The sequence below is a fragment of the Macaca thibetana genome, chromosome 14 (assembly GCF_024542745.1).
Source record: "Macaca thibetana thibetana isolate TM-01 chromosome 14, ASM2454274v1, whole genome shotgun sequence".
NCBI classification, from domain to species: Eukaryota; Metazoa; Chordata; class Mammalia; order Primates; family Cercopithecidae; genus Macaca; species Macaca thibetana.
In genome coordinates this window covers 96,056,941-96,075,289 of record NC_065591.1, presented here as the reverse complement: position 1 = coordinate 96,075,289, position 18,349 = coordinate 96,056,941, and the positions used below count along the sequence as shown (strand labels likewise).

At 37.9% G+C, this 18,349-nt stretch overlaps 1 protein-coding gene across 2 annotated transcripts in view; it reads left to right on the top strand.

Moving 5' to 3' along the window:
* The first annotated feature begins 697 nt into the window (after positions 1-697).
* The window catches only part of PDGFD (platelet derived growth factor D), a 246,930-nt gene continuing 229,278 nt past the window's right edge, over positions 698-18,349 (top strand). For both annotated transcript variants that reach the window (XM_050758868.1, XM_050758867.1), the window contains exon 1: positions 698-1,285. In XM_050758868.1, the coding sequence (XP_050614825.1) occupies positions 1,162-1,285 (124 nt within the window). In that variant the 5' untranslated portion in view covers positions 698-1,161. The remainder of the gene's footprint in view (positions 1,286-18,349) is intronic.

Sequence of the window (18,349 nt, the reverse complement as noted above, 5' to 3'; positions counted from 1 at the left end):
GCTCAACCCCACCCTGTCCTGTTGCCCTTTCCTGTTTTATATAGTGCATATAAAAACGCTCGTGAAGACTTCTTGCCCTTATTGTACACTGCACCACATGGCCCATCACACCTACAGTCCTGTGTGATAGGTGGCTCATCTTGCTGCACCCTAGAAAAGGCATTTTGGTGTCCAATACTCTCTGGTACCAGAAGGCCGTGCCTCATCCTGGAGTTCGCGAAAATTGCAAGCTGCGCCATCGCTCCATCAGTCTCGACCTTTTCTAGGGCATTTGTGATAAGGTGGAGGGACTCAAGAGTAGCTTTCTCTGGGTGATATACTTTTATTTTTATTTTATTCCCTGAAAAGGTATCCTTGACTCACCCAAAGGTCACACTGACGGGAGCTCAAAGAAAAGCTCAGAATTTAGCTCCTTTGTATTGTACTTTTTCACTATACACAGTGAAATTTTAACTAAGTAGAGTCTCACTTTGGTTATTGTAAAATAAACACTCCCAACTCCAGTCCCCGTCCCCACATCCCACTACCAACAAGGCGGAGAGCTGTGGCTTGTGGATGGATGTGCCAGTCACCTCTGAAGAAGTGCTGGGATTCCACCCTCTCCCACTTCCTCCTGGCCACTGTTTCCTGAGCCCTTTCAGGTCCAGCCAGCAGGGTAAAGCTCAGGGCGGTGGGAAGAGTCCCGGCTGGCGATTAAACTGGGCATGCTCAGTGGCAGAGCAGGTTTAGGCCCGGCCTGGGAAACTGGGCAGCAGAGGTGCTCGCGCCGCCGCTCTGAGCCCCAGTGAGCGCCTCTTAGGGGCCGCGACAGAGGCTGGAAAACGCAGCTGCTCCGCTCGCCTGCCCCGCTGAATTCGGCGCTGCCCGCCCCCTGCAGCCTGTGCTGCAGCTGCCGGCCACCGGAGGGGGCGAACAAACGTCAACCTGTTGTTTGTCCCGTCACCGTTTATCAACTCAGCACCACAAGGAAGTGCGGCACCCACACGCGCTCGGAAAGTTCAGCATGCAGGAAGTTTGGGGAGAGCTCGGCGATTAACACAGCGGCCCGGGCCAGCGCAGGGCTAGCGCAGGCGGCTAGAGCGCAAGGCGGCGCGGCGTCGGTCCCGGGAGCGGAACCCGGCTTTTTCTTGGAGCGACGCTGTCTCTAGTCGCTGATCCCAAATGCACCGGCTCATCTTTGTCTACACTCTAGTCTGCGCAAACTTTTGCAGCTGTCGGGACACTTCTGCAACTCCGCAGAGCGCATCCATCAAAGCTTTGCGCAACGCCAACCTCAGGAGAGATGGTAAGAGACTCATTTTGTTTTTTAACTTAAAAAAATCATGTTTGCTATTGTTATGGTTCTTTCTGTGTTTTTCCTCTTTCTTTTTGAATCTTTAATGTGAACTCGTGCTGAATGCATTGTTTGAGGAGGGACGTCTCCTGCCTGTCTCCAGTCCTGAGAGAGCTCCATTTCTGGAATGGGACTGAGAGGTGTGGGACTCGTGCTGATGGGGATAGGTATAAGCCAGGTGGCTCGTCTTGCTGCACTCTAGAGAAGTCTTTTTGGTGTCCAAGCCTCTGGTACCAGGATGCGGTGCCTCATCCTGGAGTTGGCGAAAGTTGCAAGCTGCGCCGCCCCTTGGTCAGACTCAACCTTTCTTAGGCGATTTTGATAGGTGGAAGGACTCAGGAGTAGCTTTCCCTGGGTGATATACGTTTATTTTAATGTAATTAATTAATTTATTTTTACGACGGAGAGGAGAAATCATGCGTTTCAGTCCAGCAGTTATATCTGGAACAGTGACAATTTATCTATATTTATTTTCAGGAAATGGCAATGTGCAGCTTATTGCCCTTTAGGTCCCCTAAGTGACTTTCCTGTTGAAGTTCACCCTGACTCAGAAGCTTCGAGTGTAGGAGACGAAGGCTTCTGAGGTTTCATCTGCACCACAGGGGCACCGGGCTTCTACTGCTAGTTTCCTTGCAGAGGCGGCTTTCAGCTATCTGCAAGGAGCACAGCTCCCGAAACAGCTGTCCTAAGCAAGGTCCCAAGCCAGCTTGTTTTCCTTTACTCTAGAGGACACCTGGGTCACTGGTTCCAGAGACCCTAAGCTGAGTTTATTTACTTTCTGGGGTCTCCACCTAAATCAGAAGTTGATTTATCCTTCAAGTCCTAACTGTAGCTGATGTTCCCAGTAAATTTTAGCTGTTCTGCCATGTACCTGAACTGACCCATAGGCTTTTGGATTTTGTTTTTTCCTGCGTCAGTATCTGTCTCTCCTGCTTGCTTAAAGTACTAACACATCTCCCAAGGAGACCACCAAGCAATTGTTGACGGCTTCACAGTTTCAGCTGACAGTATTTACCTGTCTTGGCAAATTCGTATTAGCCATCTTATCAGTTTCTTTCTTGGTATGTCCTTAATTTGGAATTTACTAAATGACTTTTGGACTTTGCAGGGAAACCACAATTTCATTATGTTATCTGATGATGTGTAGACTGCGGATATCAGTGTACTCGTCACCTGAAGTGGTGTGGATTGATAGCAGGAAAGCCACAGAGTCACCTTACTTTTTCACAGCGTTTTTATGTAAAAGATTCCAGCCGTGAGTTTTTGGTAACTCTCTGTCTTAGTTAAAAGCACATAATTTTTTTTTTTTTTTTTAACTAAAGGATTAGGCCCAACCCCAAACTTTTTTGGTTTTTTGTTTTTACTCTTTAATGTTTTCACCAGGGACAGATCTCCTAGTTGATCTTGCAGGTTTGTTATTAGTTGCACTTTGTATGTCCTTTTAGCTACATAGAGTAAAATTCCATTTATAATTTGCATGACTTCATAGCCATAATTTTGTAATCTTCAGCCTCCCAAGTATCAGTTACAAGAAGTCAAGGACAGAAAATGAAAAGCTTGTAACTATTGCCCATTAACCCAAGATTCTGACTAAAACCAAGTTATGTAGCTCAGCAGGGTTTTTTTTTTTTTTTAAAGAGAATAATCTCATTTTAGTTTCATTGTTAAAACTCTGTACATCTCCATACGTTTGTCCAGTCTATATAGGAAATGGTATGTTTCAAGAAAGCTTTAAAAACTACCCTGGATTTCTCATTTCTTCATATTTTAGTAAAACTGTTTTGCAATTACTTTAATAGTACACACACACACACACACACACACACACACACACACACACTTAGTTCTGATTGCTCAATACTTTCCTTAACATCAATGTCATCTTACAAACAAGACTGGAAAGGAGAAAAAGGTAGTTATACCTTAAAATTTGTTTTCTATAGAGTAAAAATTGTTAATATTCATAATGCATTGTTAGTTTATAAAATAAACGTTATAAAATGTTCAAATGGCAGCTTTTTCCTAAATGAGTATGCATTCTTCAAGAGGGGCAATATTGTCCCCCAATGGGGTGCAATTAGATCTTAGAGGGTGAACACAGTCTTAGATATTACAACGGTCTGTGTTACTTCAAAGGGCTAGCAGATATAAATAGATATACATTTCTGTGGCATTACCAATCACAAGAAGGGAGAGTGATCAGAAAATAAGTCTAAAAAGAGTCTTTAAGGGATGAAGGTTAGCAATAGTGAAAAAATGGTTGAGAAACATTGGCATAGAGTTTTGGTGGAAGAGTAAGAATAATGGGGCTATGAAAAATTCTAGACGACACTTGGAAAATCTTAATGGCCATAGCTGACAGAGAGAAAGTAATAACTTATTAAATTAAAACCTTGTTCTGATTCCAGACATTGTCAACCTGCTCTCCCAAATTTTTCTAATGACTCATGGAAGACGACGATATTCTTGCTCATTTGACTATCAGATTAAGACATGATAAAAGCTTGAGGAGGACATGAACATGGAATATAAAAAGGAGAAAAATAGAAAATGAAAGTTTCTAAACATGTATTTAGGGTCTTTAGAAGACCTGGCTTTCGGATTGCAAATGATAGGAAATCGCAACAAAAAATTAGAAGTGAGCTTTGGGAGTTTTAGAAACCATTACCTGATGATGAACATACTTGAATGCTTTTCATTTGTTCCTGCTGGCCCTGTTAGTTGCTGCTTAATGTTGGGATGAAGAAAGGGGCAAGGAAGCCAGGTGTCCTGTACAGGGCATGAGGTGTGTTTTATTCTGTCTAGCCTAACACAGTAAAACCCCACAACTTCTTGATATACTATGCCTAATAGCTCCAGATACCTGGAGTAGCTAAGAAATGATGTGGAAATACATAGTGTTGGGGTTGTCATATGGTAGTCCCCTCCTACCCATTATAAGAAGCTGATCTGCTGCTGTGTCCTGGCCTTCCAGAACTCTTCATCATAGGGTATTCTTGTTCTGAAGGGATATCTGCAGAGCCTTTATACCTGTAGAATGGTTAAATGTGGCCCAATGAAGGAAGGTAGTTGAATCTGTTGCCCCTCTCCAGGAGGACATGAGGCTCTATAACTAAGAAGGATTAAACTATAATAATTTACAGTACTTAATAGAATGTTTATACTTCCTTATATCATATTTATTATTCTTGCTCAAACTGATTTACTTTTAGTACACATTTCTGCCTCTGATCACAAAGAAAATCTTAATTTAGCAGTAGCATCTACATATTCTAATTTTAGTGCCTACACAGTTGGTGCTTTTGTAATAATAACTGGCCAAAACTAAGTGTTGCTCAGTGTGCAGATTAAGAAGTGTAAAGATAGCAATTAACTGACAATATTAGTTACTTATTTTAAAATCTAACTAGATGGAACTTCCTGCCTAGGAGCTTAAGAATACAGATGCATTCTTCATTTTCTTGACCTTTTGTTGCTTTTAGAAAGAATAGGTGTTGATGGTAAACAATTCTGAAATTAGTTATCTTTGGTCAGTATAATAGTACTTGAGTCATCTGTTACACCAGCATTATCTAGTGATAGGCCTGCAGTTTTAGTAATTGTGCTGCCGTCTTAGATTTTAAAGTAGTGAAGCTCATTTCTTAATGTGGTTTTCTATTGTCATCATTGGTGATAGCACATTGATTTAAGTGCGAAGATCAGAGCTTAAAGGGAAGGCAACAAAACAGAGAACAATTATCAATACATTATTTTTAAAGTGTCTGAAAGCAAAGAATTCCATCTGTGTATTTTTTGTCCAGCTCTAAGTATATTAAAGTCTATAATCTTGTAAAGCATAGCGGTGATTACATATTTTAAATGTAACATGGCTTTGACTTGCCACCATGGATAATATCATTTTATAGAAACTCTTTAAAGAGCAGGGTTTAGCCAGGTGTCTGTATACCATGTAGTGGAGGATGCTACTAGGTTGTGAGTTACATTGATGACCATAATGAGTTTATTAAGTGATTTTTGCCACAGGATTTTCCCTTTCAGTGAATGAAAGCAAAACTGTATTGTTTCAGAACAAAAGAGTCACACAGCGGAGCACAGCCAGAGTCACTGATCTCTAATGACTAGTAATAAGCATAAGCTTAATGTCATGCGGAACTCTGAGCCTATGTGGTCTCAGAGCCCTGTCATTCTAAGAGTCTAGAAGGATATGCATATTTCTGTCTCTGTCCTTAAGAGCTGAGTCATAATGTAAATCATCTTCCTTCTGGAAATTACTCTTGAACTTTCTATGTTGAAGTCAGATTAGTGTAAAAAGGCAGTTCTGGAACACCTTCGTACAATCCTTCCCTTTATTAAAATAGGAAAATCTTGTAGATGGATGAACCAGGTGTAGAATGTATCTACCTCAGCTGTTCCATGCCATTCAGGGAATACATTGATCTTTCTAAAAGGATTACAATGACTTGAGGGTGAAGGTGAGTTAATGTCTGAGCTACCTAGCCTCTTTCAAGGCTCTTTTCAGATCATTCTTTTTTTTTTTTTTTTTTTTTTTTTTTTTTGAGACGGAGACTCGCTCTGTCGCCCAGGCTGGAGTGCAGTGGCCGGATCTCAGCTCACTGCAAGCTCCGCCTCCCGGGTTCACGCCATTCTCCTGCCTCAGCCTCCCGAGTAGCTGGGACTACAGGCGCCCACCACCGCGCCCGGCTAGTTTTTTGTATTTTTTAGTAGAGACAGGGTTTCACCGTGTTAGCCAGGATGGTCTCGATCTCCTGACCTCGTGATCCGCCCGTCTCGGCCTCCCAAAGTGCTGGGATTACAGGCGTGAGCCACCGCGCCCGGCTCAGATCATTCTTTACTTGATCTTGACTGTCTTCTGAAGATGAAAGGTAGCAGACAAATAGTTCTTTATCATAAGTTCTACTGCTAACCCCTGCTGTAACTGTTATTCATGTATTCAATGAAGGCTAAAGTACAGTGGCGAGATCTCGGCTCACTGCAAGCTCCGCCTCCTGGGTTCATCCCATTCTCCTTCCTCAGCCTCCCAAGCAGCTGGGACTACAGGTGCCCACCACCACGCCTGGCTAAGTTTTTTGTATTTTTAGTAGAGACGGGGTTTCATGGTGTTAGCCAGGATGATCTCAATCTCCTAACCTCGTGATCCACCTGCCTCAGCCTCCCAGAGTGCTGGCATTACAGGTGTGAGCCACCACGCCCAGCCTTCAGTGATTATTTCTAACATCCCTAATGCCGCCTATATATTGTGCTAGGTAACTAAGCATCTGGCACAATATGAGTGAAACACACATGGTTCCTGACCTCTTGGAATATATTGCCTAGTGGACAATATAGACATCAGTTCCATTACATATCTTTCAGATGCATTCTGGAGAGTACCAGGATTCTCCAGAAGTGCCATGGAGATCAGTGCACGGGTACCAAGGAGGCTGAATGCGTGTGGCTTCTGCTTCTCCACCCCTTCTTCAACAGAATAGCTCCACATGTATTATCACACTTCTTCTTCACTTATGTATGTTCATCGTAAGAGTTTTACTTGAGAAAATGTATTTTGCAATTTAAGTGTGAAAGTTCTAAAGAGTGTGATCTGTGCTTTGATGAAGGAAATGCACTGAGAGATAGGAATACACAAAGAGCACCTAATATAGACTTGAGGAATTGGGAAAGACTTCCTGGAGGAAGTGGTGTCTGAACGGAGGCTGAAATGTATGCTGCTTTGCCTGTAAAAGTAAGGCAAACATGATACGAGGCTTTATGTCTTAGGACTCTTTAAAAAGAATGTCATTTTATTATTTAGTTTTAACTGACAAATAAAGATTGTATAAATGTGTCCTGTAGAGCATATTGTTTGGAAATATCTATGCAGTGTTCAATGACTGAATCAAGCTAATGACCATATGCATTACTCATATATTTTTGTGATAACACTTAACCCTTAAAGTCGGCTTCCTTATCAATTTTCAAGAATGCGTTGTGATTATTATAGTAATCATATTGTATACATTGGGATTCTTGATTTTAAAATGTTGAAATCCAGCGTGTCTTCTCTGGACTGAAGGAGCTCAGGGATGATTGCTGGGTGGAAGCTGTGAGCAGGGGTTGACCGTGCTGCGTTCATTCTGGACAAGTCATTTCAGACATTGGGTGCAGTGAGAGGGAGGAGCGGGAGAGAACAGCACTTGCCAAGCTTTCCAGGTGAGAATATAGATATACAAGTGTCCAACAGTGAAAGGCATGGGGAGTAATGTTAGGGAGCTTGGCCATTATGCTGAGAGCAGTGGGAAACCATTGAAAGGCGTAATTTAGACAGAGACATGGCCCATTGTGTGTTTGACTGCTGGGTGCTAGTATTCCTGAAGAATCTGCCAGACCGAGACTGTGATCAGGGCCAGTCTTCCTATACCTCTGCTGCCTGTGGGACATGAATACAGATGGAATCATTTCATTTTTAATATGATGGTGGGGACATGAATGACTTTCTTAAACCCAAATCCCCAAATCCTTGGTGCCCTCACCGTATCCCTGAGGTCCCCTCACCCTGGTTGAGGCTCTGCAGCTCAGCACAGAAGATATGATTTTGTAACTGTATCTGAGGTCTCAATAAAGTAATGTGAATTATGCAGGTAACCTGTCTAGTGTTTGATCACACTTTAAGTTTTTTCAAATAGCTGCATTTCAGAATTAATGCAATTTAAAAGGGAGCATTTTTACACTGTTATATGAGCGATGGTTTCAGCAAAAAGCTACAGGGAGTAATATATAATATTACAGCAAAAAGGAAAGAATCCAAGACAAAGGGGGCAGCAGAAATGTGCTGCCTCCTTATACGGTATTTCAAAACCAAATGTAAATCAAAACTGAAGGAGGAAGCCCACAGGACAGCAAAGGGCACAAGTGCACATACAGGAAGAAATAGTTTCTTCTGATGAGTCTTTTTTTCCAGAGCAAGAATAAAGCATGCTTTGTTTCTGATAACTGTTGATAATGCACATAATAATATGTCTTTTCCTTCATCTTCCCTCTGGTGTGCTGACATCTCTATGTCAGCTTTAATATTGACAGATTAATACTGTGTGTTTTTTTGATTTGTGGGGTGCGCAGTTTAGTGGTTTTTGTATAATTAGGAGGTGGAGAGGTCTGTGGAAGCATCACAGCCCAGGCATGGGAGCTGTCTTTCATTGTGAGAAGTCATCTTTTCTCAGATTTTAGGGTTTTTACTTGAGCACTTTTTTATAGAGTGTGTTCATGAAGACAGTTTTGGATGCAGTACTTTGTCTATTAAAGTAAGCCAAACATGATTTGAAGCCTTATTTGTTAGGATTCATTTTTAAAATTTTATTTTATTTATTTTTTGAGACAGAGTCTTGCCATAGCTCCCAAGCTTGAGTGCAGTGGCATAATCAAGGCTTACTGCAGCATCAACCTCCCGGGCTCATGCAATCCCACCACCTCAGCCTTCCACAAGTAGCTGGAACCACAGGCACATGCCACCATGCCTGGTCATATCTTATTATTAATTTATTTTTAATTGACAAAAATTGTGTGTGTGTATATATATATATATATAAAATGTGCAACATGTTTTGAAATATGTATACAGTGTTGACTAAAACTAATTAAAATGCATTACCTCACATACTTACCTTTTTTATGTGATGAAAACACTTAAAATCTACTCTTTTAGCAATTTTCAAGAATATAGTACAATGTTATTAACTATAGTCCACATGTTGTATATATTAGGATCTTGATATATTAGGATCTTGAATGTAGTACAATGTTATTAACTATAGTCCTCATGTTGTATATATTAGGATCTTGGATATTTAAGGTTTGAAATATAGCGTGCCTTCTTTGTACTGAAAAGCTCAGAGATGTTTGCTGGGTGTGAGCTGTGAAGTGGGGATTGAATGTGCTATGTTGGTTCTGAAAAAGTCTTTTCAGACCCAATCTGAGAAGATGCTGACCAGTCCTCTATTTCATTGAAACATTTAATAAGCAATGTAGCAACCACCTGCTTTTACAAAATGTAGCTGTTTAGCAAACTCAGCTATGGAAAATGCAACCAAATGAACTAACAAATATGCAACAAATCCACTTAAAAGCTAAAATCAGTGTCACAAAATGTGTTCATAAGGATCATATGGTAGACACTAAAAGCCCATTTGTCTTTACTTTCCATATAATTACATCACCCTGGTTTGTGTGGTTCTCATATCCACAGCAAAAGAGGAGCAGGTTATTAGAATAAATAAGAGAACTGATTTGAGTTATTCACACTGTTAGCACTGAGAAGTGACAGCTAAAAGTTTTCCCGCCTCCTCTTTTATTTCCATGTCTTGAAAAGCATTCATAAGACCTAAGCAAGCCCAGCTGGCTGAGGCTTCTTATTAAATAAGGTGAAAATAGTTCCAATCTGTCTCCGTATGTTGCTGGGGTATAACTATATTATAGCCCAGTAAAGTTGTTGATTTTAAAAATAATGACCTTGAGCCATAAAGGAAAAGTTCAGATTATATGTCTGATAGGTTTACCAGGTTCACAAACTGTAAATGGTATTGCCTTAAGTATGTATGTATTTCAACCAGAAATTGACAACGTTTACTACAGAACCCTTGAAGAAAATAATGGTTGTAGCCTGGATGACAATAAACTATTATTATCATTCTTCTAGTCATAACTAATAGATTTGTGTTAGTCAAGAGGGAGGTGAACAGGGATTTTATTGGCACTTTGGATTAGATCCTGTTGGGTTCAGAATCCTTAATAACTTGAAAGAAAACATAGAAAACATATCTATCAAACTTGCATATTTTCACTGCAAAGAATAGTTAATAGTTTGGAGCAGATGCAGAGGTTGGCAGACTTTTTTTGTGAAGGGCCAAATAGTAAATGTTGTAGACTTTTCAGGCCATATGGTCTCTGTTACAACTACTCAACTCTGCCATTATAACATAAAAGCAGCCATAGAAATTGCAAAGTTAGACTCTGTTCTGGTCAGTCTCTGTCTCAATATGTTGTGCTCTTGGTTCCTCTTTTTTGCACAATTCCACCTTTTTATAATTCCTTTAACCTATTTCCATGGAGTGTACTACTCTTCTGTCTTTAAACTTTTCCTTATTATTGGCTCTGTTCCCTCAGCCAACGGGTATGTTCTAGTTTCTTTGCACTTTCCCACAATATGCAAAAGCTGTTTTATTGTTTCTCTTCACTTTACCATCATATACACTTTCTCAGTCTCACCACAACTCAATGTCTCTTCCTCCTTTCCTCCCCTCTACCCACTGTGATTTGAAGTCATCCCCACTGCTCCACCAAAACGCTCTGGGTGAGGTCACTGTGATTTATCGTTTCTTCAGGGATTGGCCCTTCTCTACTTGAATAACTTTCTTCCTTTGCCTTGACACTGCCCTTCCTTTGTCTTAACTACTCCTAAATGACAAGTTTGAAATGGTGATAGAAATAAAACCAAAACTAACGCAGGACCCATTTAGGTTATTTGGAGAAGCAATATTAGAGAAAGCCTTAGAAAGCATATTTTATGTTTTACTCTTTCTCTGTTACCCTGATGAATGATGAAGAAAGAAGGAAAGATTTTAGAATGCAATGGGGGATGGTGTTAATAGGATAAAGAAAGAACATTCAAAGATAAAACCAATGTCATATTGTACCCTATCAATTTATACAACTATTAATATAACATTTTTGACGATAAAACATTTTTTAAAATAAAAGGGTATTTATCACTATAAAATATGACATTGAACACATACATAGGCTTGTTTCCCTTATATTGTTGGATACCCTTTGTTTATTGTTTCCTTGACTGTCTCCTTGGCTGGGTCTTCCTGTCTGCCTTATAAATACTGGCACATTTTCTAGGGTTCAGACCTCAGACTTCTCTTCTCACTTTTCTCACTGATCCTCTCTGGAGGATCAATATTTATCTAGTGTCAGTTGCTCCTTGTGTGCAAATGACCCCCAAAAATATATTTGTAGCTTCTACCTTGTTATGAGCCCTCCCTGTCTTTTTATTTTACTATTTGAGGTATACAATAAGTAATCCCACTGGTAATTAAATTCTCCAACTCAGTAAATAATCGTGTGAGTAGTTAGTTTGTAAAATATTGGGTTATTCATCCAATGGTGAATCCCTTAATTATATTAATCCTTTTTGTTGTTGTTCTTCCAGACACATCACAATTGTTTTTGAATGAACTGTTGAGTGACTGTAAAGATCATATATCACATTTTAGAGAGAGGAATTGCACCACTCTATGTTGCCTTCCCCGACTCCTAACCCTCCTCTGTTAAATTTTGATACTCCTTTATTTATCCTGTATTTCTATCATAAGCCCTACAATGTTACTCATTTATTCACATATCTGACATCTGAAAATATATATTTGCTAACTATATTTAATACAGCTGAACATCCTCACTGTCCATTTCATTGGCTGGCACATTGGAGAAGCTCAATAAGGTTTGATGAATCTGTAAATCATCCAGTCAGTGTCCTTTTTAATGACAGATCTTTAGGCCACATGAGCGTCCTCACTATCAGATTTTAAGCAAATGAGAGAGAGAGTATTTAAATTCAGAATCTAGAGTGGCTGTCAGGTTTCTGCTTTAATTGTGTGGGTGGTTGCTGTGTTGTTGAACAAGATAGAAAGTAAAACAGGAAGAACAGATAAGAGAAGGTCATAAAGATAGAAAATTAATTTGTGAACACTTTAAGCTTTAGGAGCTTGTGCAACATTGATGTGGAGAAACCTAGAGGCATGAAGGTAAGAGAGAAACATATTTGCCTGAAATGCATGCACAGTGAACATGAAGTAAATAACTATGTATTATAAAGTTTTTAAAATAATTAACATTTATCATTATGGGTGCATGATAATAATGTCTGATATTTCCTAAGTGCTTTTAATGTGGTTAGGTGCTTTAATATCTATTATGAACAGTGGTGTATGTGAAGAATTGGTTATATGTTTCCAAAAGACTTTGTTGAGAACCCTAAGATTACACATACTTTTAGACTGCCACCTTGGACGTAGCATATTTTGGGTTAATTTTGGACAATTATCAGTGAAATGTGGATAATTTTCAATTGTCCTTTAAAAAGCCAAACCAAAAACAAAAACAAACAAAAAAACTAACCACTGACTAGAATGAATCCTTTTTGTCATGCCTTTGCAATATTAGTATTTGAGTACATTTACATAAAATTCCTGCTAATTAATAAAAGGGTTTTAAAAAGAGGTAAAAATAAATTAAGGATGAGGAAACAAGTCTTAAGAGTCCATCTAGAAGACAGATGATAGAAGGCTAACAGAAAATCAATGCATCTTCCATTTATAAATTTATAGAGAAATATGTTTACACTATATGTTATTTTACTGATGACAAGAATTGCTACTGAACAGGATATAAAAGTACATTTGCTGTAATAACAGAAATTTCATCGACAAAGTTTCTAAACATGTAATTAAAGGATTTATAAATATTTGTTAATTAAAAAACAAGATAGAATGAAGTGAGAGCAACTTGGAATTTAGTTTAAGTACAGTGTATGTTGGGATTATTTAAATACATCAGAAAGAACCACTGTGACCTTGTAGTTTGTATTCTTCAGTTTACTACTTTTCACCAAACCCGACTGCAAAAAACATAACCACGTGTTGAGCAGAGACTACATGCAACGTTCTGGGTGAGGCACCATGGAGCAGAAAGTCAAACCTAACGCACAGTCTCTCCTCTGTTATAACTTAACTTTGGCCGAAGAGAGAAAATATGTATGTGAATAAACATAGGGCAAAGCATGCCATGTGAGTGCCACCGTTATGTGACCTATGATTTTTTTTTTAAGAATCTTAATTTCGAGATTCCATCTTGATGATAAAACTATAGTCATAAATTACCTATCCTAATATGTGGTTCAATAGAAAAATATCTGTATTGGTTGAGTTGCTGTTGAGAACAATATTATTTGAAAATGAAAGGCCAACCCCTTATGATTAAGTTATTAAAACTTGAGCAGAAAAGTAACTTTTAATTTTAGAAACAGAAGTCTTACTTTCTTGCCGTTTTTCTTTTGTGTGTTCGAATTTTAGGATACGTGTTTCTGAACATAGAAGCAAATTTGTAGACTCAGTTACCAACTTAACTTTTTAATATTTGATGTGCGATATAATTATTTGACCACTGGATGGCAGTAAACAAAGACAACTTTGAGAATGATGTATTATTTTCCCTCTCTCTCTGTTGGGAATGTAAATTAAACTAACAAAGTCTCGTATTTTCCGGATACATTTTTTGAAAAATCGAAGAACAATGGGAATCTATCATTAATATACAACAATTCTATTATGTATTATAGCAATAAATTTTAAATATAATTAAAATATGTTGAAGTAATTCAGATAACTGTTTTACTGTTTTGTACTATTTATGCATCCAGTTTGCATGTGTGTGTAAAGTTCATGAAAATCCAATTTAGAAATATTGATTGGTTGAAAATAATTTTTTGAACAAAATATGGATACATGACCAGTTAGTTGGCCACTCTGACTTGCAGGAAGTTCCTAAAGATAAGAAAGAAGGAAAAGAAAGAAAGAAAAGAAAGGGAGAGTAAGAAGAGAAGAGAGGGAGAGAGTTTTCTGTCAATGTGCTAAAGAGTAATCAGTGATGGATGTGCACCAGCTACATCATTGCTGCACCTAAAAAAAATTGGGTTGTATTCATCCCACTTTAATAAAAATTGCAAAATGTTATATAAATGATCATTTTTAATTAATGCTTCAAGGCAGATTAGAAAATCATGTGTTGGGGTTTGTCCTATGGCTGAATAATGATCCCAATGGTATCATGTCCTAATCCTGGAGCCTTTAAATGTTACTTTATATGCAAGAGACTTTGCAGATATGATTTACTTAAGGATCTTGAGATGGGAGATTTTCCTGAATTATCTGGGTAGGCTCTAAATGCAGTCACAAGTGTCCTTATAAGATAGATGCTGAGGGAGATTTGACAAAGGCGGAAGAGATGTCTATGTGACCACAGAGGCAGAGATTTGAGTAATGCGTCCACAAGCCAAAGAATGCCAGCAGCAAACAGGAGCTGGAAGAGGAAAGGTATGGGCTTTTCCCTGGAGCCTCCAGAGGGAGTATGGCCCTGTCAACACCTTAATTAGAGTCCATTGAAATTGATTTAAGGCTTCCAGTCTCCAGAACTGTAAGAGAATAAATGTATGTTGTTTTAAGCCTGTAAATTTGGTGCAATTTGTTACAGCCGCTATGGGAAACTAACACAGGGTCTTTGATATAAATAAAGAATAGTTGAATTGCATAGTTTGTTCAGCACAGTTTCCCAACCATTATAAAGTTCATTGGCCAGTAAATCTATATTGACAGCTTAACGGTGCATTTAAATCTCTGCTTCTGACAATTTCTTAGACAAGCCTCACTTCTGCCCTAATTCCGCATCAGAAAGATAGAAATTTTTGACTTGAAATTTTATGGACTTCAGATAAGATTAAATTGAGGGTGATAAGGGCAGTGTCCTATTTCATTATATTATAAAACAATTATTTAAAATTTTCGTTAACCTCATGTGTCATTTATTCATTTGTTGGCTCATATGTTTATTCATTTTTAATTCCATAGAGTTTTGTTGTAAGTCCAATGTGTATCTGCTTCTATACTAGGTTCCGAAGTCAAAGTGTTGAAAATGATGTGATAATTACATGATGATAGCTACCATTCACAGAGCCCTTACTAGTCTCAGCATTACATTAGATATGTTGATGTAATATGATATATGTAAGTACAATGACCATAGTATATATTAAGTGATGGTAACAGAAGATATATACAGCGGGTCCTAGAACAAAGTCATTTCTTCACCATCATTTCATTGTAATATTGATGAGAAACAAAAAATCAATTTCCAGCCAAGGCCACTGTCCAGTGTGAAGTTTCTGGGTTTCCTCTGGATACTCTGGTTTCCTTCCACATGCCACAGGTGTACCCGTTAGGTGAACTGATGCATCTACATGGTCCCAGTCTGAGTCAGTGTGGGGGTGTGTGAGTGTGCTGGCCGATGGGATGGCATCCTGTCCAGGGCTGGGTCCTGCCTTGTTCCCTGAGCTACTAGAATATACTCTGGCCACCAGAGACCCTGAACTGGAACAAATGGGTTGAAAATGGGATGAATAAATGAATACAGGTTATTGTAAAATATAAATTCATCAAGTATAAAATAATCATACAAGCGCACTACAATAAACGGAGCAGCAGGAAAGCACTGCATGAGCCTGCCATGTTCGTTCTTGTTTGTGTTCGAGCTGTGTGATGGTAGGGGATGCCCCTTCCAATGTTTGCTTTGCAAACATTTATTCCTTGACTTAACCCACCACCACTACCACTGCCATCATTCACTGATTCACCAAACTTAGGTATATAATTATCTCACTTGTTTTTATTCACTTTTTTTCTTGAATGTATGTATAGCTCACATTTATTTCAGTGTTGAATATTAGAACTGTTTTGGTCTTTAATTAGAAGTTTGGTGATGCTTTTGTGACCAGAATTATGCCATAGGAATTTAATTCCTGTTTATACCAACTAACCTATAATAAAGTTGGTTTCTCTGTACATCCTTTCATTTAAAGTTGCAATTTCCAATAACCTTTAGATGACATTAAGTGAGAACTTACTGTACCTAGATGAGGGATTTGCAAATTTTAAGATTACTGGAAATTTGGAGTTTAGGACAGGCTCAGAGAATTCTAGGTGAATTTCTGAACCCGAGGTTCTTAGCTGAAATTGAACCGTACTCTTGCCACTTTAAACCGTCATCGTCCAAAAGAAATGTCATATAAGCCAATGTTATTTAAAGTTTTTTAGTAACCACATAAAACAGTAAAAATAAATACATGAAGTTATTTTGGTACATATACACCATAGAATGCTATGGAGCCATAAAAAACCAAGATCCTGTCCTTTGCAGAGACATGGGTAAAGCTGGAGGCCTTTATCCTTAGCAGACTAACAGAAACAGAAAACCAAATACAACATGTTCTTACTGATAAGTGGAAGCTAAGTGATGAGAACACATGGACACATAGTGGGGAACAACACACACTGGGGCCTTTCAGAGGATGAAGGGTGGGAGGAGGGAGAGGATCAGGAAAGGTAAATAATGGGTACAAGGCTTAATACCTAGGTAATGAAATAATCTGTACAACAAACCCCCGTGACACAAGTTTACCTATGTAACAAACCTGCACTTGTACCTCTGAACTTAAGAGTTAAAAAAGTAATAATATATTTTAACTCAATATATATGTAAATATTACAATGTTTCATATTTTTTAATTATTGCGATTTATTTTAAATTTTTATCATACAAAACCTTCAAAATCTTTTATGAATTTTATACTTACAATACATCCTATTTCAAAGTAGCCACATTTCAAAGATTTGATAGCCACATGTGGCTAGTTGTTGCCAATTTGGACAGTATAGCTTTAGGACATTAAGATCATTTATTTGGAACAACACATATTACCATTGGTCTACTTCCAACATAAAAGATTAATTTATGAGAGCTATTTTTGTATCTCATCGTTTCAGTGTGTTGAAATTGGCTGAGTCACTTTTTAAGGAGATGAATAACTCAGCATGGGCAAGTTTTATGTGTTTTATATTTTATTATTATATCAACACTGGTACAGTTGATGTTGCTAGTTATTTTCGTGTATTATCTTAAAAAATTATAGTCATCTAATAAACTAACATAAACCATGCTACTCAGTTTTTATGCCAGGTGCAACATTTCTGATATTTGAAAAGTTTCTAATAAAAACAGCAGCTGGCACTTCATTTCTCTGCCATGAATGGGAAAAACTGTGTTTAACCAGCATTGATACTTCTTTTCATTTATGAGTTAATTTGAATTAGGCAGTGAGAATGTTCTCATTTATCACTTGACCATTTTTAAAAATTATTCTTTCTGGCTGATTTTAAAAGATTCATGAATAGGAGAACCCTGCCATATGTTTGGAGGATTTAACCCATTATTTGTATTTGTAATCTGTATTTGATATAGATTTTGTATCAAATCTGTATTTTGTATAATTTGTATTTGTATTATTTTGTATAATCTGTATTTGATACAGATTTTTACTATGTCACCTATATCTCCTTGGAGTTAGTGGCCTTAGATTTGGAACCATTGGACAGCATATATTTGGAACATGACTTTTTAGGACAATAAAATATTATGAAAACTCCTTTTGCATTAAAAAATTTCAGAGCTGTCACTGACTGTGTGGCCTGGAATTTAAACATGATTAATAAAAAATATTACAGCAATGTAAATCATTCTTACTTTAGTTAAATGAGTATCTAACAAGCTATTGGTTGGATCATTGTTGACATGACCATTAATTTGCATGTAATTTGGTCAGGAAAATATATTCTGTCAAGTGAAATGGCTCATAAGGGTATCCTATGTTTTCTTACCTGACTTTAGAAATATCTCATTGGATTGTGTTCCCATGACAGGTTCATATATAATGATGTCCTGTAAAACTTTGCTGCAAAATTTATTTCTTCTATTTGTGGAGAACTCGACCTAAGTTGTCCATTTTGATATCTTATCCTGTAAAAAACCATAGCACAGTTTACTTAGTTTTCAAAACAAGCACACAAGATTGGAAAGGCTTGTTCTAAGCAAGAAACAACTTCACAAGATCAGAATCTCTTCAACAACGTTATATGTGTCAAGTCACAGCGTGACTCTGGTGTTATTGAAAACATTTTATTCAGAGGGCACTTTTCATTTTTTCAACAAAAGTGGTTTTTAAAACAACTCTTTTTTTTTTTTTTTTTTTTAGTATGCCCCATGCCTTGTGTGTACCAATCTCACTTATTTCTTCCTGAAATTATATCATTTATTTTCATTTGTTTATGTTCTGTCTTCAAGAATATAAGCTCTCTA